This window comes from Rana temporaria, chromosome 1 (assembly GCF_905171775.1).
Source record: "Rana temporaria chromosome 1, aRanTem1.1, whole genome shotgun sequence".
NCBI lineage: Eukaryota > Metazoa > Chordata > Amphibia > Anura > Ranidae > Rana > Rana temporaria.
Genome location: NC_053489.1, coordinates 97,818,210 through 97,843,265, shown reverse-complemented (window position 1 = coordinate 97,843,265; position 25,056 = coordinate 97,818,210). Strand labels below are relative to the sequence as shown.

The 25,056-nt window shown below is 45.9% G+C and overlaps 2 protein-coding genes across 3 annotated transcripts; both read right to left on the bottom strand.

Annotated features, from left to right (window-relative positions):
* Nucleotides 1–1,177: 1,177 nt before the first annotated feature.
* On the bottom strand, nucleotides 1,178–25,034 carry LOC120929501 (THAP domain-containing protein 1-like). Of its 2 annotated transcripts, none has more exons than XM_040341008.1 (3): nucleotides 24,093–24,168; nucleotides 21,692–21,784; nucleotides 1,178–2,150 (listed from the first exon to the last, which is right to left on the bottom strand). In XM_040341008.1, exons 2-3 carry the CDS (start codon nucleotides 21,757–21,759, stop codon nucleotides 1,394–1,396), a joined length of 825 nt encoding a protein of 274 aa, XP_040196942.1. In that variant the 5' UTR covers nucleotides 21,760–21,784; nucleotides 24,093–24,168; the 3' UTR covers nucleotides 1,178–1,393. The 2 variants fall into 2 exon arrangements, with proteins under 2 accessions (XP_040196942.1, XP_040196953.1); XM_040341019.1 differs by lacking the exon at nucleotides 24,093–24,168 and adding an exon at nucleotides 24,937–25,034 and having other exon boundaries at nucleotides 1,182–2,150.
* On the bottom strand, nucleotides 5,599–8,707 carry LOC120929489. Its single transcript, XM_040340970.1, has 2 exons — nucleotides 5,830–8,707; nucleotides 5,599–5,613 (listed from the first exon to the last, which is right to left on the bottom strand). Exon 1 carries the CDS (start codon nucleotides 8,692–8,694, stop codon nucleotides 5,833–5,835), a length of 2,862 nt encoding a protein of 953 aa, XP_040196904.1. The 5' UTR covers nucleotides 8,695–8,707; the 3' UTR covers nucleotides 5,599–5,613; nucleotides 5,830–5,832.
* Nucleotides 25,035–25,056: the final 22 nt, after the last annotated feature.

The window sequence follows — 25,056 nt, the reverse complement described above, 5'->3', positions numbered from 1 at the left end:
CCAGTCTTGCTATGAAGAGTTAATCCGGCTTCCCCGTTCTTCACTGTGGCGGCTGCATCGATCGTGTCATCCCTTTTATAGGGGGGACACAATCGATGACGTCACACCTACAGCCACACCCCCCTACAGTTGTAAACACACTTCAGGGAACACATAACCCCATCAGCGCTCCCTTGTGGTTAACTCCCAAACTGCAACTGTCATTTTCACAATAAAGAATGCATTTTAAATGCATTTTTTGCTGTGAAAATGACAATGGTCCCAAAAATGTGTCAAAATTGTCCGAAGTATCCGCCATAATGTCACAGTCACAAAAAAAAAATTAGTAGTAAACAAAAAAAAAAATTAATAATAAAAATGCAATAAAACTATCACCCTATTTTCTAAATGCTATAAATTTTGTGCAAACCAACCGATAAACGCTTATTGCGATTTTTTTTTTACCAAAAATAGGTAGAATACGTATCGGCATAAACGGAGTAAAACATTTTTTTTACATATATTTTTGGGGGATATTTATTGTAGCGAAAAGAAAAAAATATTGCATTTTTTTCAAAATTGTCGCTCTATTTTTGTTAATAGCGCAAAAAACAAAAACCGCAGAGGTGACCAAATACCACCAAAAGAAAGCTCTATTTGTGGGGAAAAAAAGGACGCCAATTTTGTTTGGGAGCCACGTCGCACGACCGCGCAATTGTCAGTTAAAGCGGAAGTCGCAAAAAGGGGCAAGGTCCTTTAGCTGCATTTTGGTCCGGGTCTTAAGTGGTTAACATTTGCAATATTTTTAAAAGTGGCTACACCTGGACACATTTTCCACCCTAAATTTGCCAATCAAATGATTTCCTATGTATATCTTCACAACCCGTGTGCTGTTCTCCCTTCCTGCACAGATTTGCCACACATTCAACTGACACCTTCATTTACACTCACCAATTACAGCCCTGACCGTTAGCAAGGAGGCTGAGTTGAAGGTTGGCATACCTGGCATGACTTGGGGGTTCATTGAAACAATCTAAATATTTGTGTGTAAGAGTCATGTTCTATAAGTGAGGAAATTTGTGAAGAAGTGAGGAAATTTGTGAAGAATCAAGGTCATTTGTGTGACCAGAAGGGTTTATTGCTGAAAAAGGTGAAAAACCCTTTTCAACATACAAAATATAACCCCAATGCAGCCTGGTTAACAGCTATATTTTTCCAGAACACATTTATTGACTAAAGAAAAACAATCCGATATCTTATGTGCTTTTTCTTGCGACGCATGTATAAAAAGAAGTGTTACTCTCAGGAACCAATCCAATTTAGCCATCTAATTTTTAGTACAGGTAAGAACAAAAAAAAAGAAAACCTGCCGATGGCTCCCTTAATCCTCTATTACTAGGACATTCCAATCCATTTAGCTGGCTTCCTCTGTCTGAATGACTACCCCAGAATGAGACATGTCCACTACTGAAGGCATCCATTCTCTCAAAGTCCCCAAATCAGGTAAAGAAAGAACTGGTTGGCAAATTTCGTAAGCTACTGGGGAATAGTAATATAGAGTGACAGCAAATCCCTTGATCTCCTTGGAGAATTGTACTCCTTTGTTATTCTTTCCATTTTGAACTAAATGTCTGAACATATCCAATGTTAATCCTTTGAAGTACTTTGACATTAGTTGCACAGGATCATTTCCTTGTATGTTGTTTCGCTGCTGCACAATCAGCTTCTTCAGGTTGGTTATGCTGTTCCTCTGCCTTAAAACTTGTTTCTGCAATGTGTTCTTCTTCCTCCTTAAATTAACCAGAACAGGATCCACTTTTGGAGTTTCGGCCACATCCTTATATGAAATAACAGAATAGGAGTGCTCAGCCGTGCCCACCTCTGGTGCAGGTGTGCCACATGGTGGCTTATTAGGCAAGACTGAGGTAGATGGGCTAATCTCTATTGGTTTTGGAAGCTTCTTCACTGGTTCTTTTTTTATACAGACCCCATCAATAATGGAAGGCACAGCATCCAGGCGCAGATAAGGAAATGAGGCCCCCGGTCGCAACATGTAATCATTTTCTGTGAAGTGGTCGCTACATAGCCTGCTGTATATTGATGGTTTCCACTTGTCACGGCGAAGGACAGCAAGCCATTTGGCAAGATATTCAGGATTTTTAATTGGAAATCTAAAGAAGATGATAATTTATTAAAGTGTTAGGAACTGGATAAAACATTTTTTGTGAAAAAGAAAATGGTTATTTTTTTCTGTTTACTTATTTTCTCATGTTAGAGAGGATTTACTGTGAATCAATACAACAATTTCAAGCCTACAGTTTTCTTTTGTCTAAATCGTGCCTCCTATGGGTTTCCTTAACAACCACAACTTATTTCAGCTCCTGAAGCATGAGACTTTCATAAATGCAGAGCATAAAACACTCACAACATTTTCAAATGTGAACTGTCATTTATTCCTTCTATTTTTGTTAAGCATAACGTGTAGGTACTGACACGGTCAGCCCGATTACCAAGTTCAAGTAGTGTTTAGTGGAGGAAATGTATTAAAGAAGAGCAGACGGCTCTTACGGTCACCAGCTCTCTGCTAACAGAGCTCTGAGAACTGAGCGATCAGTGGTGTTTGATCACTTGGTTCTCAGTCAGAGCCAGAGGGGGACAAATGCAGCATCCGCCTAGGTAAGTATTATTTTATTTTTTTAGAAAGAAACAATAAATTCTGAACTTCTCTTTTAATGAAAGAAGGTTTAAGAAACCTTATTACCTAAACATAGTTTTGCACTTTTGACATGTGTTCGTTAAAATTGCAAAGTTAAAAATGTCTTTCTTAAAATAAAAAATTGGATTCTTGTACTCACCATAAAATCCTTTTCTCTGAAGTCCATGGACGGACACAGCTTCCTTAATTCTTGACATTAGGTTATGTTCAGTCTATTAGGAGAGGACTAGGCAGACATATTAGATATATTTAAAAACATGTAACTATAGCAAAGCTGAACAGCCCCTCCCAGGGGGCGGTCCTCTGGTCATAACCCCTCACCCTGCACTCAGCAGCTTAGTTCAGCAAAAAACAGTACAAACATAAAAAGGAGGGGGTCGGTGCTGTGTCCGTCCATGGACTTTAGAGAAAAGTATATTATGGTGAGTACAAAAATCCTATTTTCTCTTTCGTCCATGGACGGACACAGCGTCCCTAATTCTTGACATTAGGGACGTCCCCAAGCAGTGTCAAAAAACCAAGGGGTGGGAACAGCAATCAAACAAACTTCACCACAAAACAAACAGAGCTCCTCAACAGAGGAGTTGCAACCTTAAACAGCCGCCTGCAAAACCTTGCAGCCGAAGCACGCATCCGCAGATGCATGCACGTCAACCTTGTAAAACTTAGTGAAAGTGTGAATGGACGACCAGGTCGAGTCTGACCTCCGAAACTGAGCCATAGCAGACAGATGCACCCGCAGAGCACGTACCACGTGCAAGGAATGTAACGCAACCTCTTTGGGATGCGACGGCCGAGGACACAAGGATGGAAGTACAATGTCCTCATTTAGATGAAAAGCCGAAACCACCTTCAGAAGAAAAGGCTGCGGGCGTTGCACTGCTTTAGCCTTATGGAGGATCAAGTAGGGGGACTTGCAAGACAAGGCCGCCAACTCAGAAACCCTCCTGACTGATTTAATGGACACCAGAAAGGCAACTTTCTGAGAGAGTGCTAAAAGAGGAATCAATCTGATGTTCTCAAAAGGAGGTTTCTGAAGTACCGAGAGCACCAGATTCAAATCCCATGGAGGTAGTGGTGGTCGAACCGGAGGAGCCACATGTCGGACCCCTTGCACAAATGTACTTACCAGTGAATGAGCCGCCAAGGGTCGTTGAAAGAAAAACAGCCAACGCTGATCCAGGTGTAGTGACCATTCTTCTTGGTCCAGTATCTGACGACTTCGGTAGTCTGCTTGACAGTTTTCTACGCCCGGAATGTATACGGCCGATAGAACCGTCACGCTCCGTTCTGCCCACCACAGGATGTGAGCGACCTCCGATGCTGCAGCCGAGCTTCTTGTTCCTCCTTGATGGTTGCCATACGCCACCGCCATGGCGTTGTCCAACTGGATCCTGACTAGACGTCCCTGCAGCCTCTTTGACCATGTGGAGAGGCACTGCCTGATCGCCCGAAGTTCCAGCACATTGTACGGCAGGCGGGATTCTTCCTGCTTCCAGTGACCCTGTATCGACTGAACACCCCAAACTCCCCCCCAGCCGGTCAGACTGGCATCCATCGTGATCACCGTTCAGTGTAAGGGAAGGAATGACTTTTCGAACTGAAGGGCCGGAGATCTCAGCTACCAAACCAGGGAAGTCCTGACTAGTTGGCTCACCCGGATTTGAGAATCCAGGGACAACGGAAACTTGTCCCACTTGGACAGGATCTCCTTCTGCAAGACTCAAGTGTGGAATTGAGCATACGGTACCGCCTCGAAGGAGGCTACCATGAGACCCAGGACTCGCATGCAAAAGCGCAGCAACGACCACCTGCGGGATGCCAACAGCTTCACTGCCGCCTGAAGAGTCTGGAAAATTTACAAAGGGAGAAAAACTCTCACCTCTGAGGAGTCCAGAACCAAGCCTGGGTATTTCAGGCTCTGAATCGGTACCAACACTGACTTCTGGAGGTTCAGTACCCAAACAAATTCTTGAAGGGTCTGACTGGCAATCGCCACATCCTCCTCTAATTCTGAGTCTGAAGCTGCTCTGAGGAGGAGGTTGTCCAGGTAGCCCACAATAGCAATTCCTCGCTGTCTCAGCAGAGCCAGAATCGGGGTGGGCACCTTGGTGAAAACCCTTGGTGCCGACGCCAGGCCAAAGGGGAGAGCTACAAATTGGTAGTGATCGTCCCTGACTGCAAAGCGCAGAAATCTGATGCCCAACATATATGGGGACATGCAAGTATGCGTCCTTGATGTCCAAGGACGCCAGAAAATCCCCCGGATGGAGTGCAACGACCACAGAGAGAATGGATTCCATCCTGAACCTCGATACTTTTACAAAGGAGTTGAGGGCCTTGAGGTCCAGGATTGAACGGACCCCGTCCTTCTTTGGGACTACAAACAGATTGAAGTAGAATCCCTGAAACCTTTCTGGCAGCGGCACAGGTACTATTACCCCACGTATCAGCAGGTCCTGTACTGCCCCAAACAGGGCGTTTCTGACGAGCCGGAAGAAGATGAAGGTTTCAGAGAAAGAATCCGTTTGGTGGACAAGAAAGAAATTCTATTTTTCAAACCCACTGGTCGGAAAGCAGGGAGGTCCATCGAGCTGCAAACTCGTGAAGGCGACCCGAGAGTCGGGCGGGGGGGGAAACCTTCCTGCTGACGTAGATTTGTTTGCAGGCTTGCAAACCCAGGGACGCTTTTTTCCCCTCAGCTGGGCCCTTGTCGGCCTGGGAAAGCTTACCTGTGGTCCCAGAGTGATGAAAAAAAAATGGAGTTACACTTACCGGTAACGTCCTTTCCAGTAGTCTTTCAGGACAGCCACAACTTGAGAGATAGGCTCCTCCTCTTCCTTAGGAAACACTGCACAGCCTTTAAAATCTCTCCTCCCCCTGCTAGACCTCAGTTTTTATACGAGCACTCCGGTCCGCTGGGGAGACACAAGAACATGTTAGTAATCCATAGTTAACACATCAATATCATACTATGTTCCTGGATTAGAAACCCCTTCTTCCTACTTTTCGGGAGGGTAACTAGGGCTGTCCTGAAAGACTACTGGAAAGGACGTTACCGGTAAGTGTAACTCCATTTTTCCCTATCCGTCTTTCAGGACAGCCACAACTTGAGAGGATAATCGAGTACTTACAATTTAGGGTGGGACCACGGCTTGCAAGACTTTTCTCCCAAAGGCTTGTTCACCTGCTGACACCAAGTCTACTCTGTAATGCTTGATGAAAGTGGCGTAGCTGGACCAAGTTGCGGCTTTGCATATTTGATCTGGCGTCGCTCCAGCCCTTTCAGCCTGAGAAGTAGCCACCGCTCGGGTAGAGTGTGCCTTTATTCCTGTAGGGACTTCCCTACCAGTCAAGGAGTAAGCCTGCCCAATAACTAGTCTAAGCCACCTAGCAATTGTGCGCCGAGACGCTTTCTGTCCCTTTCTGGTCCCAGAAAACAAAACGAACAAAGAGTCTGACTTCCTAAAAGCCCGAGTCAGCTCCAAGTACTGTAGGATGCATCTCCTAACATCTAGTGTACTAAACTTAAATTCCCTTTCACCCGAGGGATTGGTACAAAATGAAGGTAACACAACCTCCTGGCTTCTATGGAACTTGGAAGCCACTTTCGGAAGGAAGGCCGGATCGGTTTTAAAAACAACTCGATCCGGAAAAATTACACAAAAAGGAGGACGAATGGACAGGGCTTCCAATTCACTGACCCTCCTGGCAGTAGTCACTGCAACTAAAAAGACTGTTTTAAACGTTAGATCCTTTAACGAACACTTGTCTAAGGGTTCAAAGGGCAACCCTGTTAGCACCTGTAAAACTAGTGATAGATCCCACTTGGGGAAGGGAGGTCCCTGGGAAGGTTTCTGTCTGGACAAAGCCCTAAAGAACCTGATGACCCAAGGATTGGATGCTAGAGGGCTCTCTAGAAACACACTGAGGGCTGAGACCTGGCCTTTAAGGGTACTCACTGACAAGCCTTTATCCGCTCCGCACTGGAGAAACTCCAGAACGGACTTGTGGCTTTGTGTTGGAAAGGAAAATTCCTGGCACCAAGTATTAAAACGAAGCCAAACTTTTCTATAAATAGAACGTGTCTCCTTCTTCCTACTGTTAAGAAGGGTGGCAGTCAGTTTGTCCGAAAAACCTCTGGACCTCAGCAAGGACTCCTCAGTAACCACGCCGCAAGGTTCCACCTGTGTACCTGTGGGCATAGAACTGGACCCTGCGAGAGGAGATCCTCTCGAAGAGGAAGAAAAAGAGGGGGTTCTGTGGTCAGTTGCTTGAGAACCGAAAACCAAGCCCTCTTGGGCCAGTGGGGTGCCATAAGGATAAGTGAGGTGTTCTCCAGCTGAAATTTTCTCAGGACCAGTGGTAGAAGAGCTGGGGGTGGGAAGGCGTAACAAATCCCGAATCGCCAGCTCTGGGATAGGGCATCTATCCCTCTTGCTCCCTCTCCCCTGCCCCGAGAGAAAAACCAATGTGTTTTTGCGTTCTCCCTGGATGCGAAGAGATCCATCTCCGGAGACCCCCATCTCTTGACCAAAAGATGGAAGACCTCCTGATTGAGGGACCACTCGTCTTCCCTCAGTTGACTTCGACTGAGGAAATCCGCTGTACTGTTTTCTATCCCCTTTAGAAAAACTGCTGATAAGGACAGGGTGTTTGTTTCGGCCCAGCGAAAGATTCTTGTCGTTATGGCCGACAGGGCTACACACCTGGTGCCACCCTGTTTGTTTACATAGGCCACGGCCGACGCATTGTCTGACCTCACCTGGACGTGGTGTCCTCGAAGTCTCTCCTGAAAGAAGATGAGAGCTAAACCGATCGCCCTCAGCTCCTTCCAGTTGGAGGAATGTTTCAGCTCTGCCACTTCCCAAACACCCTGTGCTGGAAGTACCCCCAGGTGAGCCCCCCAACCTCTGCCGCTGGCGTCTGTGGTGACAATCAGTGGAGACCGGATATGCCATAGACGACCCTGCGACAGATTGGTGATCTTTCTCCACCACCAGAGGGATCTCTTTACCTGACTTGGGACCTGTACCAGGACGTCTAGGTGTTCTGAGCTGTGGTCCCAGATTCTGAGTACAAAGGCCTGCAGGGCCCGAAAGTGAATCCCTGCCCACTGGACTGCCGGTAGAGTGGAAGTTAACAGTCCTAGTGTTGACATCAGGAATCTGATTGAAACCTGATGGCTGCCCTGGAGGGCAGATACCGACTTTTCTAACTTTAGAGCCTTCTCTAATGGAAGGAAGACCCTTAGCAGGGTGGAGTCCAGGGTGTACCCTAAATAAGGAATGCGCTGCGATGGTATTAGACTGGATTTTTCCAGGTTTAACAGCCAACCTAGGTCCATAAGGGTCTTTTTGGTTAGTTCCAGGTCCCTGGAGACTTGTTCCGGAGAGGCTGCAAAAAGAAGCAGGTCGTCCAGGTACGCTATTATACCCACTCCCTGAAGACGCAGAAAAGCTATTGGTTCCGCCAGGACCTTTGTGAACACGCGGGGTGAGGAGGATAGACCGAATGGCAAGGCCTGGAACTGTAGGTGCACCACCGAAGTTCCCAAGTCTATCGCTAGCCGTAGAAACTCCTGAGACCCCTCTGCAATGGGTACGTGCAGGTACGCGTCCCTGAGGTCCAGGGAGACCATAAAGCAATTCTGTGGTAGGAGGGCCCTTACCGTGAAAATTGACTCCATACGGAAACTTTTGTATGTTACTGACTTGTTCAGCGGTTTCAGGTTTAGGATTAACCTGTACTTGCCAGAGGGTTTCTTTACCACGAAAACGTGGGAGTAAAACCCTCTTTTCTCCTCTCCTTTTGGGACTCTGCAAACAACATTTTGGACCTCCAGATCCCTCAAGGCCCCCACTAGAGCTTCTGCTTTTTCCTTGGCTCTGGGAAGCTGAGTGACCAGGTACCTCTGTGGCGGAAGGAATGAGAACTCTAGGGAATACCCCCTTCTCACTATCGCCAATACGTACCTGTTTGGGGAAAAAGACTCCCATTGTGGGAGGAAGGCCCCCAACCTTCCCCCCACTCTGATCTGGGAGTCATTGTTTTTTGGGGGGCTGGTCAGGTGGGCGAAAAATCGCTCCTCTTCCCCTACCCCTAGGTGTCCAGATCCTTTTTTGAGTCTCTGGTTTCGGGACCCCTGTTTGTCTCTGGGGACGAAACCCTCTCCCTTTTTGTGGAGTTTTACGTTTAAACGGAAAATATTTTTTCTTATCCGCCGTGCGGTCTAAGACTGACTCCAGGTCAGGACCAAATAGGAGATCTCCTGTAAAGGGAATCCCACATAACTTAGACGCAATGTCTCCTGACCAAGTCTTGAGCCAGAGAGCTCTTCTGGCAGAATTAGCCAGGGCTGCTGACCTGGCTGACATGCGGACGGATTCTGCTGAGGCATCCGCAATGTAGGCTACCCCTTTTAAAATTGTGGGGAAGGAAGCCAAAATAGTGTCCTTGTCCGTATCTGCCTCAATATGTTCTTGGATCTTTGAGAGCCAGTGTTCTAAATTACGGGCCACTACTGTAACTGCCAATTCTGGTTTTAAATTGCCAATTATGGACTCCCATGCTTTTTTCAACAACGAGTCCATTCTCTTATCCATAGCATCCGTCAGGTTGCCCATATCCTCAAATGCTAAATCAGTCTTTTTAGAGACTTGTGAAAAGGCCGCATCTAATTTAGGGTTCTTATTCCAAACGGACGTGGAATCTTCCGCAAAGGGAAACCTTCTCTTAAGGGATTGAGAAAAGAAAGGCTTTCTTTCAGGGTCCTGCCACTCCTTCTTAACAGTATCAACCAGAAGTTCGTGCACTGGGAAGACCCTGCCCTTGTGTTCCCCTAGACCTTTGTTCATCTGGTCATGGAGACTAAGAGGTTTAATATCCGTGTGAATGCCTAGGGTCGTGTAAATGGCACCTAGCAGTTCCTCAACCTCATCAAGAGATAGCTTGTATCTGGAAGACTTCTTGGACTCACTGTCCTGGTCTTCTTCACCTGACTCTGCCTGCGAGTCGGAAGCAACATTCTCCATTAAGGAGTGCTGCCCCTGAGAAGGGCCTACAAAATCAACTGCTTCCGCTGAAGGATCAGGAGAGGCAGGTGCAGGACCCTGAACATCAGGGTGGGCTGTAACCTGTGTGGGTACCAGGGGGGGGTTGCACCCTTTCAAACAAGGTTTTGAAAGAGGAAAAGGTAGAGGCCAGTTCCTTAACTGAAGCAGCTAGACTATCCTCCTGTTCTGCATCCCTTTCCCCAACTAGAGAGTTTATGCAGTCTCTGCACAAAACTTTTGCCCAAGAATCAGGAAGGGAGTCCCTACAGGAAGCACATTTCTTCTTAGAACTATGTGTCCTTCCTGTTTTTTCTTGGCTTTTTTCTAGGCTCTTCTGAAAAATAGAAGACATAAGGACCCACATTTAAAAAAGCAAAGATACAAAAAAAGTTTTTTTTTTTTTTTTTTTAAAAACAACAACATGGTTACAACCCTCTGGGAAGCACTAGACAGACACTACTGCTAGGTGCCCTTGCTGCCTATCCCTCCTCTCCCCCAACCACCAAGGGAAAGTAGAGGAAGGAAAAAAGACACAGTCTAAAGTTTTGGGAAACCCTCCCCAGGAACCCTTACCTTGGACTGGCTGGAGGTAGCGTCCCTAGTCGGGTCCCGTTCCGGAGAGGTCACCGACATAGTGGGGTGGTTGCGCTGTGTCTAACTCGTCCCAACGAGTATCCGACACCTCCAGCAGGACGCGTGGGTCTCTTATCAGCGCCGCGACCCGGAACCGGAAGTCGCGGGTCACAGGGAATCCTTTCCGAGGCGCACCGGAAGTGACGTCGCCCGCCACTCGGCCCGCACTTTTTGAAAAAAAAAAAAACAATGTGCGGCCTGTAATCAGGGTGCCCGGAGCCGAGTTCCCCCGCCACGGTCCTGTGGACACGATAGGGACCCCCCCACAAACCGTCTGTCGCGCTCGACCTGGTTGGGGTGCGTTTTTTGGCGGTAAGTTTTTCGCCCAATCTCCTTTAGGAAGCCCTTGCCTCCCACATAGGAAAAATAATGGCCACAGTCCCCTGACTGCCCTGCCTGGTTCCTTAGCAGTGTCTCCCCACCGGAGGAAACACTAAGAACTGAGGTCTAGCAGGGGGAGGAGAGATTTTAAAGGCTGTGCAGTGTTTCCTAAGGAAGAGGAGGAGCCTATCTCTCAAGTTGTGGCTGTCCTGAAAGACGGATAGGGAAAAACACTTCCGAGTGGAAAAGGAGGGCCATGGCTTACGGCGTGGCTCCTTACCTTTCCTGGATTGTGGGAGCAGCGTGCTCTTACCCCATGACAGTCTTAATATTGTCGTCCAGCGAGGCTCCAAATAGCCTCTCACCCTGGAAGGGCAAATCCGCCAGAGCCTTCTTGGACCAGCATTTCAGCCAAATCAAGCGACACAGTACCACAACAGATACTGTGGCTCTGGAAATCAAGGGAGCCGTGTCCAGGGCTGCATCGCAGACATATATAAGGCCATGCACCAACTGGTTGCCCAGTTCTACGCAGACCAGGGAATCCTGTTGCTTCACCAGCTCCCTGTGCAACAATTTTGCCCATTCAGTAAGTGTCTGTGACACCAGGGCCGCAGCCAATACTGGCCGTGTTGCTGACCCCAGCATGTTGAACATGGACCGGGCCACCACTTCGGACCTCCTATCTGCAGGGTCCTTAATTGCAGGGGTACCTTCTACCGGAATCATGGTGAACTTGTTCAACCTAGACACCGGGGGGTCCACAACCAGGGGGTGATGCACATTTTTTCAAAAGGCTCTCCTCAAAAGGGTAACGGACCACCATGCGTTTTGGGACCGAAAAGGTTCTCTGCGGTCTTTCCCATTCTTTGTCTATAAAAATAAGTTACATAAGGAAACACCTTAGTAGTGCGGGTCGGCTTGTGGGACCCAAAAGGGACTGACACCTCAGTAGATACCCCAGCCACATCCTCCAGCTTGAGGGCTTCCCGCACTGCGATGATAAGTGCTCCAACAAGCGCCTTTTCCTGCGCTGACCCGGACACAGTCTTCCTCACTGTCCGAATGGTCCTGGTCTGCATACTCTGATACTTCAGAACAGGGGCCTTGTGCCCCAGCCAGGACTGAGTCTGAGCTTTCCCCAGAAGATGGTGGGGGAAGGGGGCGTTATTTAGCCCCATTTCGCCCGCACACCACCTCCACCCTTGCAACAAATGATTCCTGGACCGCCGTCAAAGCGTTCATAGGTACCGCAGGTGCAGGGGCACCGGTTGCTACCACCGGAAGGTCTGGGGGAAGAAGCACCAGCATCTGACACCATGCTGACTTGCTCACCCGACAACCATTCAGGGACTAAGTCAAGGTACAAAAAAGGCCCACCCGCCTAGCTGCCACAGACTGAGGGGTATTCCCAGAGGACTCACCGCACTGACCCAGGGGCTGCGGCCACTCCAAGTGTGTGCCCGAGGTGATCTGTGCCATTCGCGCCGTTCAGTATGACAAAACCAGCGCTAGAGGCCAAAACCATTGTTAAGCTGCAAAAAGATGGCCGCCAGCTCCCTCAGGAAAAAGAGCGCGAGCTACAAGAAAATGGCCGCCCGCTGTATAAGCAATAGAAACAGCGCGGCTACAAGAAAATGGCCGCCAGCTGTATTAGCAACAGGAACAGCGCGGCTACAGGAAAATGGCGCCGGCGCATCTTGTGAGGCAAAATAAAAGGCAGAAAATACACTGGGCCTCCGAGCGGAGGCCCCCCACAAGGCAGACCAGTCACACTAGAGCGGACCTGGACCCACCGCGCAGCCCCCAGGGCCCCCCCGATGAGGTACCCAGCAGGCCCAGCAATGCATGGGAAGGACCAATGGGCCCCTAGGGAGCCAGGTCCTTCTCCTACACTAGGCAGAAAAAAACTGAGCTGCCGAGTGCAGGGTTATGACCAGAGGGACCGCCCCCTGGGCTGTGTTGTTTAGCTTTGCTAAAGTTACATGTTTTTAAATATCTAACATGTCTGCCCAGTCCTCTCCTAATAGACTGAACATTACCTAATGTCAAGAATTAAGGAAGCCGTGTCCGTCCATGGACGAAAGAGAAAACATGTTATACTTGCCTGCTCTAACACTAATCTAGAGCAAGTGCTGACCTAAATGTTATCTTTATTTTACAGGTTTTTCAAAAAAGAAAATCTTCTCTAGATAACAAGCAATCATTGTGATTGGTTATTACAGTGATCACCTGATTGAGAGCCAGTCCTCCCAGCTCCCAATTGTTAAGCAGGCCAATTTTTTTTTGTTCGCCCAGGTTAAATGAAAAAAACAAAATCGATTCTCTCCTTTGAAGCAAATGTATTTCTGACCAAAACATTGTGAACATCTGAAAACAAGACGAAATATGTAACTGAAGTGGAAAGAGAAAATACTCTGCTGGCTCCAGGGACTCTGGAATCGTTTTTTTTTTGGTTACATAGTTAGTCAGGTAAAAAAAAAAAAAAAAACCATCTAGTTCAACCTAAAAAAAAAAAATCCAGATAAGGTCTTACTAATTATTTGTACAAGGGCATAATAACTCTCTCTCACGGGAGTCCATACCTCTCCTAATACAAGAAAGGACTTTGCTTTGGAAATCACATTGAGTTTATAATCTACCAGAACACCCAGATCCTTCTCCACCATGGAGTTGTACTCCCCCTAGTACCGTATTTTCCGGCGTATAAGACGACCCGGCGTATAAGACGACCCCCTAATTTTCCAGGAAAATTTTTGGTTTTGGGATATACTCACTGTATAAGACTACCCCCTTCTTACTGTCTTTCTGGAAGCTGAGGGGTAGCCAGAACCGCTGACAGAAACAGTCTTTTTCAAATCTCACTGTGCCATTACATTCCTCACTGTGCCATTACATTACATTACATGCCCCCACATTGCCACTGTGCCATTACATGCCCCCACATTGCCACTGTGCCATTACATGCCCCCCACATTGCCATCACTTGCCCCCACTGTGCCTGTACTTGTTGCCCCCAGTGCAATAACACTCACTTTTTTCCCCAGTGGTGACAGTCCCCCATGCTGCGATCGCGAGCGTGTATTGATTTCAAAGCCGCGCCTTCACTGCAGAGTGTTCTGTGATAGGATGAACAAAAATCTTCCCAGCAGCGCCTCTGTTATGTTTTCCGCCTATCACGGACGTCTTCTCATCTCGTCCGAGGATGAGAAGGCATCTGTGATAGGAGGAACAAAGAACAGAGGCGCTGCTGGGAAGATTTTTGTTCCTCCTATCACAGAACACTCTGCAGTGAAGGCGCGGCTTTGAAATCAATACACGCTCGCGATCGCAGCATGGGGGTCTGTCAGCGCTGGGGAAAAAAGTGAGTACTTAGCGTATACCCGGCGTATAAGACGACCCCCGACTTTGGATGCATTTTTTTGCATCCAGAAAGTCGTCTTATACGCCGGAAAATACGGTATATACATTATGCAGGCATATTCTTAGCCCCCAAGTGCAAACTTTAGATTTATCAACATTAAACTTAATTTTCCACTTAGTTGCCCAATTAGACAGAGCATTGAGGTCAGCTTGCAAGTTGGAGGCATCCTGTAAGGACGTTATTCCACTGCATAGCTTGGTGTCATCTGCAAACATTAAAATGGTACTTTTAATCCCAGACCCAATATCATTTATAAAGATATTAAAAAAATAAGGGTCCCAACACTGAACTTTGGGGTACACCACTGATAACCTTAGAGTCTAGACCATTCAGAGTAAGAATCATTAACCACTACTCTCTGAATTCGGTCCCCCAACCCCCCCCCCCCCCCCCCCCGGTTTTATTTCCATTTACAAACTGATCTTTCCGAGCCCATAGACTTTACCTTACACATTAGCCGTGTGTGGGGAACTGTCAAACGCTTTTGCAAAATCTGGTTAGTACTGTGAACTTTATAATATTAATCTTTCCACCTCTGCAATGGTGGCTGCTAAAGGAGGTGATAGAGGAACGCTTAATGAAATAATGAAATGTTGGGTTTGCTATAGTACACCCAAGCACCCCTCCCCACTTTCCCCGTTGCCTCTGCTTCTTACTCTTGTATTGCTATTACATTGTGTGACGCTTCTTTAACCACTTGCCGACTGCCGCACCCAGATGTACCTTAACACAATGGCATGGGCAGGCACATTGGTGTACCTGTACGTCCCTTTAAATTTGCGGGCCAGCGGGCGTGCGTGCCTTGTGAGCGTGCTCGCGGGTCCTGGGAACAGGCAAATTGTGTGCGGCGGTCGGCAAGTGGTTAAATAAGCGTGATTGTGGTTAAAGTGGTTAACTTTAAGTGGTTGTAAACAAGGCATTCCCCTATTCTGCCTAGTGACACTGTCACTGATGGCTGTTCCCCGTGATCGGAAACGGTCATCAGTGACGTGTCGCCATGCCCCCTAACAGTAAGAATCACTCCTTAGAACAGACTTAACCCCTGCAGCGCCACCTAGTGGTTAACCCATTCACTGCAGTAAATCAGTGCATTTTTATAGCACTGATGATCCCAAAAATGTGTCAAAGGTGTCCGCCATAAAGTCGCAGTCACAATAAAGATCGCTGATCGCCGACATTACTAGTAAAAAAAAAAAAATTATTAAATAAAAATGCCATAAAACGATCCCCTATTTTGTAGCTGCTATAATTTTTGTGCAAACCAATCAAAAAACGCTTATTGCGATTTTTTTAACAAAAATATGTAGACGAATACATATCGACCTAAACTGAGGGAAAAAATTTTTTTTATATATTTTTTGGGGATATTTATTATAGCAAAAAGTAAAAAATATAGAATTTTTTTTTTTTTTTTTTAATTGTGGCTCTATTTTTGTTTATAGCGCAAAAAAATAAAAACCGCAGAGGTGATCAAATACCACCAAAAGAAAGCTCTATTTGTGGGGAAAAAAAGGACGCCAATTTTGTTTGGGAGCCACGACGCACGACCGCGCAATTGTCAGTTAAAGCGACGCAGTGCCGAATCGCAAAAAGTGGCCTGGTCTTTGATCAGCAAAATGGTCAGGGGCTTAAGTGGTTAATATGATTGTCATCAAAAGACCTAACCACAGTGATGAACCACCTTCACCATATTTCAATCCAAAGGCACATGGGCGAATAGGGTTCAGTAAAAGTCGGCCACGGTTTTAACAGCCGCCCAAGTTCTAACATTACAGCCGAACAGTATAACTGTATACATGCCTCAGATGGGATGCTTTGCTTTACAGACATTTTAACCTTTTTAACCTGTCCTGCAAAGTTTGACAGCTTTCACCTCCTCCTGAATACCAGCCACTGCTACACTGTCCTCTGAAAAGTGATCCGCCACTGCTGGAGGGGGAAATACCTTTATTGGAATCTGCACCAGTGTGGTCACATGATTGAGAAAGAGCGGCTCCCCATTGTCAGGGACAGCTTGACAATGGGTCTGAATTTCTGGAGCCAGCTTCCATTGCCTGTCCGTTGTTCGCACAGCCATGCACTGACACAGGGGAATCAGGGCTTGTGATTGGACTGCAGCAGATTAATTAAAAAAAAGGAACATATTTCCACAGATTTATTTTTTTTTTTTTTAATGCTATGCATCATGGGTAGGAGGAGGGGGAAGCAACAATTTAACAACATTTGTACTTGTTACTCCCACATAATAAATTATGTATAACATAAGGCCAAGTTAGTATCCTAGTTGTATAAAAAACAAACGATTGTTTGGAAAACCCTCATACACATTTGGACTAAGCCTAGGTTCACACTGACAATGTGAATGAAATCGTGCAAGTTCAGCAGAACTCTCACGATTTTATTCCCGCATGTCAGTCCCCACTTCAGGGGCGATTTTTAGAGACATCTGTGTGGGTTGCTGCACAGATGTCAATGGAAATCGCACCCTGAAGTCGCCAAAAGTAGTACAGAAACTACTTTTAGGAGACGGTGCAGCTCTGCAAATGTGGCGTTGCACCGATTCGGACGGTGCCATTGCTGGCGATTTGACATGTCAAATCGCATGCCAAAAACGCTCCAATGTGAACCAGGGCTTAAGCTCATAATGTAAATATGTTAAGGGGAGTTGAGATAACAAGGTCCTTATCAGGGGTACTTGGTAAAAACTGCCTTGCCGACCAGTCACCTACCTGGTGCATGATTGGTCTTTAAATGGTTGTACCAGGATGCCTTCCGCAGCTTGCTTAGGCTCTCCCATCCCACCAGGAGACCCAAACTACCAACCGCAGGGATCGGCTTTGATCGGGTCACCGCTATGGTAACTGAGAAGCGATGAGCTGACACCACTTCTGGTTTACCCAGTTGTCATCGGCACCATAAAAAAAAAAAAAAATCGAAAAGTATTAAAAAACACCAATCTTGATGTTTTGAATGCTTTTAAGTGTGGAGGAGGGATTTGATCGGTTCATAAAGAGTACCTGTCTGTTTACAAACAGATTTTTATTTATTTTTTTAGGTGCCCCCGTCCCATCATGCAACGGCTAACACGTGTGTCGGTCCCGCACATGTGAGGTGTCACAGTGAACATAAGATCATATGCAGTAATTCTAGCACCAGACCTCCTGTGTAAAGGCTTTTAAAGTGGTTATAAACCCCTTTCGGGGAAGTTACACCTACAGGTAAGATTAAAGGGGAGTTCCAGACTTTTTTTTACGTTTATTAAAAGTCAGCAGCTACAAAAAGTGTAGCTGCTGGCTTTTAATAAACATACACTTACCTGCTCCACTGTCCAGCGACACGTCGCCCGGCGCTCCGCTCCGCCGGCGCCTCCATCCTAACTGTGGGAACCCTAGCAGTGACCGCTTTCGGCTTCACGGGCTGGGCACTCACTTCGCATGCGCGAGCGGCACTGCGCTACCTGATTGGACAGGCGTTCGCCTGGGACCCGTCACATGTCCCAGGCGATCGCCTGGGCCGTAAGCGATATGACGTATCGCCTAAGCGGTCCCTGGGCGGAAGGAGGAAGTGGGATAGGAAGTCCCACTCCTCCTGAAGCCCCCACTCCCCCCCCCCCAAAAAAATGACATGCCAAATGTGGCATGTAAGGGGGCGAGGAGTGGATTAAGCGGAAGTTCCACTTTTGGGTGGAACTCCGCTTTATGGCTTACCTGTAGGTGCTTGCAATATCTCCGAGACCTACGCGGTCTCGGAGATATTTGCAATTTCCCCAAGCGCCACCGCCTTCTGGGCATGCGCCGTCTTGAAAGGGCCGTCTTGTACCGTTTCAAGCCGGGGGACATGCGGTGAAAAGCAGCTCCTGTGCACATGCACGGAGTGACGTCATCACCGCTCTGGCCAATCACAGCACTGGAGCGGCGATACCCAGAAGTATCCTCCGGGAGAGATGTTGCTGCTGAAGGGGGGGACGAGGACCGCTGCGGGAGCTTCGATCTAAGGCAAGTAATTCATAATGAGCTAGTATGCTAGTCATACTAGCTCATTATGCCTTTGTCTTTCAGGTTTAAAAAATAAATAAAAATAATAATAATTTGGGGGTTTACAACCACTTTAAAGTGTCGCCAATGGATATTAAAATGTATGCCGTTTGTCACTCTTGCATGGGCGTGTGCAATTTTAAAAGCGTGACATGTTTGGTATTTATCTACTCTACATAAATCTTTTATATTTTGTACAAAAAAGTTTGGTTACGTGTTTAGTTTTTTTGCAAAAAAAAAACGTTGCGCAAATATTGTGCGACATAAAAGAAATAAATAAAAAAAATTGCAAAGCCCACCAATTGATTCTCTATGCAGTCTGTTTTTAAAAACACACAGTATATAATGTTTGGGGGTCCAAGTAATATTCTACCAAAATTAAAAAAACAAATAGATACATGTGAACAAAAAGTTCCAGAAAAAGCTTGGTCTTCAAGTGGTTAAAAAAAGAAAAAACAGAAACAAACATTTACGATTAATGTGCAGTGTGGGTGAATCTCTAAAGAAAATCCAGAGTGGATTTCAGTGATTTCCTCATTTCGAATTGCCAGTTGCTGTATATTTGTCGCCATCTCCTGGCGGAATGTAGGTACAATACAAGTGAAGGGAAAAAAACAATGTATTAAAAAATAATATAAGTAAAACCAATTCCAATTTTTTTTCCCCATTCTGGATAGAATCAGCCCCCGTCAGGTTTATTTTTTTTTTCTCTCCTGTGTCTCATTGGGGAGATTTACTATCACTTTCTGTCCCATAGCCAAAACAGGAAGTGATAGGTAATCCCTCCAAAGTGAGGGGATCCCAGAGTGTCACCAGAGTCCACAGAAATAGTGACCTTATTGGAAGATTTGCCCTCTATTACTGTTCTGGTGTCCACCCAAAAATCTGGATTTTGTTTTACTTTCACTTTCGATGATAACAATAAACAGGACAAATAGAGAGGGCACAGACAGCAATAAAAACTGACAGGTGTTCTAATCCCTTCATCACTCTATCCAAAACTTAAAAAATTAATAAATTGCCTGTAGTTACATCTTAAGGCAAACTGGTTAATGCAGACAGCTAAAGGCAGATTACACATCACTGGCTAAAGCACTTAGTTCTGCAATCCTGTGACTGGTATTTAGCCAACAGCAGGCTAAAGTCCTCTGTGGCTGACGTCACTCAGCCGGTCCAGAGTCTGGAGACACACACACACACACACACACACACACACACACACTAAAGGAGGGTGATTAAATGATTGAGTCATATTAAATGTTCGCTATGTCTAGGGGGGAGCTGAAAAGGCTGTTGGGGGGGGGGGATTTACCTAAACTGGAGCACACAGAATCTGGTGCAGCTGTGCATGGGAGCCAATCATGTTTTTTTTTTTCAAAGCCTAAGGCCCCTTTCACACAGGGGGGGATCAGTAATGATCCGCCCGTGAACCTCCGCTTGCTCAGCGGGGATCGCTCCCTTGATCCCCGCTGAGCCGGCGGATGACAGGGCGGTCCCCGCACACTGTGTCTTTCCTCTATTTTTTTTTGGGTGGGGGGAGGCGGGTATGCCGTTTTTACAGGCACCGGAAGGAAGATCACCTCTCCCACCTTCCTCCCTCGCTACAATCTACTGGGACACGTCACAGGTCCCAGAAGATTGCCCGGCCATTCACAGCGTATGCCCAGCTGTAAAGCCACAGCCAGGCACCCACAGTTAGAATGCCGGCGTCGTGGAGAGGATCAGGGCTTCGTATGGCCACATCGCTGGACCGTGGGACAGGCGAGTGTCTGATTAATAAAAAGTCAGCAGCTACACTTTTTGTAGCTGCCGACTTTTAAATGGGTGGAACTTCGCTTTAAGGAGGTGAAACCTTCCGGGGGTGAAGTGGTTAAGCTTCTACAGCAATCCCTCCTCAAAAGCTGCAGTTTAGAAATAGGCAGCACCGATCTTGTGACCTTATTTAACAAGATGGATATTTGGTATCTTCACATTTTCTTATAGTAAAGGTTACTATGATTATGGGGACGCTCTACAGAACTAGGCGTTTATTCTGATGTCTTGACTTGTTATGGTAACAATATTCCTGGGATGAAATATTGTATTATATTTTTTTCAGGCTACCTCCAATGCTGTGGCCACAAGAGTCAAGGCCTGGGCGCTTGGTTATTTGATATTTTCTGATGGAGAAGATCAGTGCGCAGACTCTCCCCTGCAGATTATAGGCCTGATAACTATGATTGTGGTTTGTGGACAAATGTTGTATTTCAATATACTCTAGTTCATGGGTCTTCAAACTATGGCCCTACAGTTGTTCAGGAACTACAATTCCCATCATGCCTAGTCATGTCTGTGAATGTCAGAGTTTTACAATGCCTCATGGTATGTGTAGTTCTACAACAGCTGGAGGGCCGTAGTTTGAGGATCCCTGGGTTTATTAGAAGGTTTAGAAATAGTGTATTTTTTTTTTAAAACAATTATATGATATATTACAATGTTGCAACTCTAGCATACAATGCGTGTCTACACTGTAAGAATAATTCTTACTAACGTTATACGATTGTGTATAGCTATTTACTTGTATATTACTCGTCCATTTTACTAGAATGCCACCCTCCTAAAGGGCATCTAAACCTTAATACGGTTCATTTTCACCTGCTTCATTCGTTTTCTTTTTTTGGCATATTTTTCTTTATTTTCACCTAGTGATCCAGCCAGTAAGTGTTCATTTTCAACTTCCTATCCAGCAGAAGTGGCAGTTAGAAGGTTGAGACAAACCAATCAACATTGACAGAGGTGGATAACAATGGTCAGAATGTATTCATTTAAGAAAAGCCTTATCCCAAAAAGGAAACAAATCTTTGCTGCAGCCGCTTAAAGGGGTTGTAAAGGTACAATTATTTTTTTTCATAAATAGCTTCCTTTACCTTAGTGCAGTCCTCCTTCACTTACCTCATCCTTCCATTTTTGCTTTTAAATGTCCTTATTTCTTCTGAGAAATCCTCACTTCCTGTTCTTCTGTCTGTAACTACACACCGTAATGCAAGGCTTTCTTCCTGGTGTGGAGTGTCGTGCTCGCCCCCTCCCTTGGACTACAGGAGAGTCAGAACGCCCACTAACACACAGCTCCTTTCTCTATCTGCAACGTAGAGAGCGTCCTGACTCTCCTGTAGTTCAATGGAGGGGGCGAGCATGACACTCCACACCAGGGAGAAGGCCTTGCATTACTGTGTGGAGTTACAGACAGAAGAACAGGAAGTGAGGATTTCTCAGAAGAAATAAGGACATTTAAAAGCAAAAATGGAAGGATGAGGCAAGTGAAGGAGGACTGCACTAAGGTAAAGGAAGCCATTTAGGAAAAAAAAGAATTGCACCTTTACAACCCCTTTAAAAACACATTCCAATCCACGTATATCTTTGACTGTCTATATCTAGTGCCATCATCCTCCTGGCATCCTCATTTTCTGAACCATGATTAATTTGGATATTTGCGACACATGGTGTTGAGTACAGGTTCACTTTCATATAAAATACATACTACACCAATTACCTAAAAAAATGCTTGCCGCATCCTTTTGACAGGCGATTCTTACAGCCGTTCGCAGCACAGACAGTCATTTTTTCTTAGAATGTTTTCCAAAGCCTACATGGAATAAAAAATAGAAGTTATGGCTAAACCAAACCTGTCAACCACACATTCCCTCATGAAGCTCAACTCAGGGCAAAAACTGTTTTTGGACTTTTGCACCGTAAAAATAAATGATCACTTTTGAAGTGGATGCTGATGGGATGAGAAAACCCCTCTGGACATGACAGTAAGCACTGAGGGTTACAGTTAAGGGAGTACAATTCTTACAGTGGGCCGCTCATTCACTATCTCTTCCATTCAGAAACGTCTTGTACTCTTTTCATTGAATACAAGGCATTCTGTGATTGGACGAGAGGAGATTCATCTGCACCTCCTACATTCACAGGTGGTTTCGTCTTTAGTGAAAAAGAATACAAGATGTTTTCTAAATGGAAGAGGTGGTAAATGAGCGACCCGCTGTGAGGACTGTACTAGAGCCAGAACTGTAAGGGCCCGTTCACATGTAAACCCAGAGCGTGTCAGCTGAAGGCCAGGGAGAGAGCGGTGCAACGCATATTTAAGAGCTTTTTGTTTAGTTATTAGTATCTATGCACCACAGCTTTAGTTCCCTGCACAGACACAGACAGTGCATGGAACCTTCAGGGGAGCTCCAGTCTGTTGCAGTATGGATTTTCCACACCCCATGGCTCTGCACCCAGGGGCTCCGCTGCTGCATGAACAGGGCACATAGAAAACAATTGCTTTTTAGGTTCTATTGTGTTGATCTGATGCAGTGGTTGTTAGTGCATTGCCTTCACTTTTTTTTTTTTTTAAGTGCACAAATGTATAATTTATTCAGGTTTCAGCAGTGCAGTGACATGAGGTGTCAGAGTGTGCTGCAGAAAAATGCAGCGCAGAAAAGCACCCATCAGGGCACATCATTATTTTAAATGCCACCAGTAGATGTGACCTGGTATCAGACTCTTGCACTCCCCTGTACTGCAAAGCTAGAAGAGGGAGAAGCAACACAAGGATCCAGACAGTTGTGCTGTATGCTCATGTGCTAACAAGGGACGTGCAGAGAGGAAGAGCGAGTGACAGAGTGAGGAGCTCATCAATCTCCCTTTAGGCTCCATTCACAGCTCAGGGATTTTTTGTTTGTGTTTTTGGAGCGGCACCATTCATTTGAATGGGCCTACTTCCCCTCCTAAAGAAGTTCATGCAACAAATCTTGGCACAGAGCCAGGAGTGTTTGCAGTCGCGACCCGGTCCTGAGTTCCGTGACCGCGGGACACACAGACCTGGTCGGTGTCCCGCAATCGGGTCACAGAGCTGAAGAACGGGGAGAGGTAAGTGTAAACAAACCTCTCCCCATTCTTCCTAGTGAGCCTGTCACTGATCCTCTGTTCCCTGTCATAGGGAACGATGATCACTGACGTCACACGCCAAGCCCCCCCCCACACAGTAAGAATCACACTTAACCCCTTCAGCGCCCCCTACAGGTTAACCCCTTCACTGCCATTTTCACAGTAATCAGTGCATTTTTTTTTAGCACTGATCGCTGTAAAAATGACAATGGTCCCAAAAGTGTCCACCATAACGTCGCAGTCACAATAAAAAAAAAAAAAAAAAAAAAAAAAAAAAAGGATATATATATATATATATATATATATTTATTTATTTTCGCTGATCGCGGCCATTACCGGTAAAAAAAAACATTAATAAAAATGCCATAAAATCTCCCCTATTTTGTAGACTCTATAATTTGCGCAAACCAATCAATAAACGCTTATTGCAATTTTTTTTACCAAAAATATGTAGAAGAATACGTATCGGCCTAAACTGATTAGGAAAAAAAAAATTTTTTTTTCCTATATTTTTGGGGATATTATAGTATTTTGCTTTTAAATGTCCTTATTTCTTCTGAGAAATCCTCACTTCCTGTTCTTCTGTCTGTAACTCCACACAGTAATGTGAGGCTTTCTCCCTGGTGTGGAGTGCCGTGCTCGCCCCCTCCCTTGGACTACGGGAGAGTCAGGACGCTGTCTACGTTGCAGATAGAGAAATGAGCTGTGTGTTTGTGGGCGTCCTGACTCTCCTGTAGTCCAAGGGAGGGGGCGAGCACGACACTCCACACCAGGGAGAAAGCCTCGCATTACTGTGTGGCGTTACAAACAGAAGAACAGGAAGTGAGGATTTCTCAGAAGAAATAAGGACATTTAAAAGCAAAATGGGAGGATGAGGTAAGTGAAGGAGGACTGCACTAAAGGTACAGGAAGCTATTTAGGAACATTTTTTTTTTTTTTTTTTTACCTCTACAACCCCTTTAAGAAATAATGGCATCGCACTAAGGTAAAGGAAGCTATTTAGAAAAAAAATGTACCTTTACAAGCCCTTTAACCACTTTCCACCCGTGCTGATGGCGACTGAATGGAACCTTAAAAGAGAAGTACGATATTCGGGTCGTGTGTACGGGCCATTAGTGTCAGATTTGTCCTTTGCAATGTTGCAGCCCTGCTATAAAAAAAATAAAAATAAAAAGGAAGAAGAATTAATAATCGCTGTTCCCCGGCATTACCAGTAAAATCTATCCCCCATTTTGAAGGCACTATAACTTCTGCGCAAACCAATCAATATACACTTATTGGGGATTTTTTTTTTTAACCAAAGATATGCAGAAGAATACATACTGGCCTAAACTGATATAAAAAAAAACCTATGTGTGGGAGAATACATCAATTTTGTTAAAGCGACGCAGTGCTGTATCGCAAAAAAACATAAATAATGGACTGGTCATTAGGGGGGTAAATCCTTCCGGGGCTGAAGGGGTTAATGCGTACCATTTTCGGACGAGAAAGATCAGAAAGGAAAGACTCGACATGTTCAGAAACAATAAACAACAAATAAAGCATTTGTGGTACGAGAATCTATGTACATTCTTCGGTTCTGACTTGCTGCGACATGAGAAAACCGAACGATCGCTCATGCGATTTCCTCATAGTGTGTATGGGGCTTGGTTGGTTGTGGGGTTTACATAGGTGGTAATGAGGATCATTGCTCTCCTATCACTGTCTCCACACATCACACCATTCCCAGTCATTGTACTAAGCTGTGCTCCCCCTCCCCGTCATCTCCCCCAATGCACATTATTCCTGTGGCTGGAAGCTCCCCCCGTCAGTTCGGGAAGTAGTTTGAATTTTGCCTCACTAAAATCGGTAAGAGCTTACAGTACGAGTAGGATGAGTCTGCAGCGGGCTCTGTCTTCTACAAAATGGCGGCTCACTTCCTGGAACTCCGAGCACGTCACGGCGCGCCTCACGTAACACCGAGCGGGCGGAGCCGGGAAC

What these genes read in the sequence shown, in the direction of transcription:
- LOC120929489 (XM_040340970.1), bottom strand. Translation starts at nt 8,694, where the DNA reads ATGGGAGTCTTTTTCCCCAAACAGGTACGTATTGGCGATAGTGAGAAG.
- LOC120929501 (XM_040341019.1), bottom strand. Translation starts at nt 21,759, where the DNA reads ATGACTGTCTGTGCTGCGAACGGCTGTAAGAATCGCCTGTCAAAAGGA. An exon ending in TGCGGCAAGCATTTTTTTAG is followed by an intron (nt 2,151 to 21,691) that starts GTAATTGGTGTA and finishes CATCTTCTTTAG; the next exon opens with ATTTCCAATTAAAAATCCTG.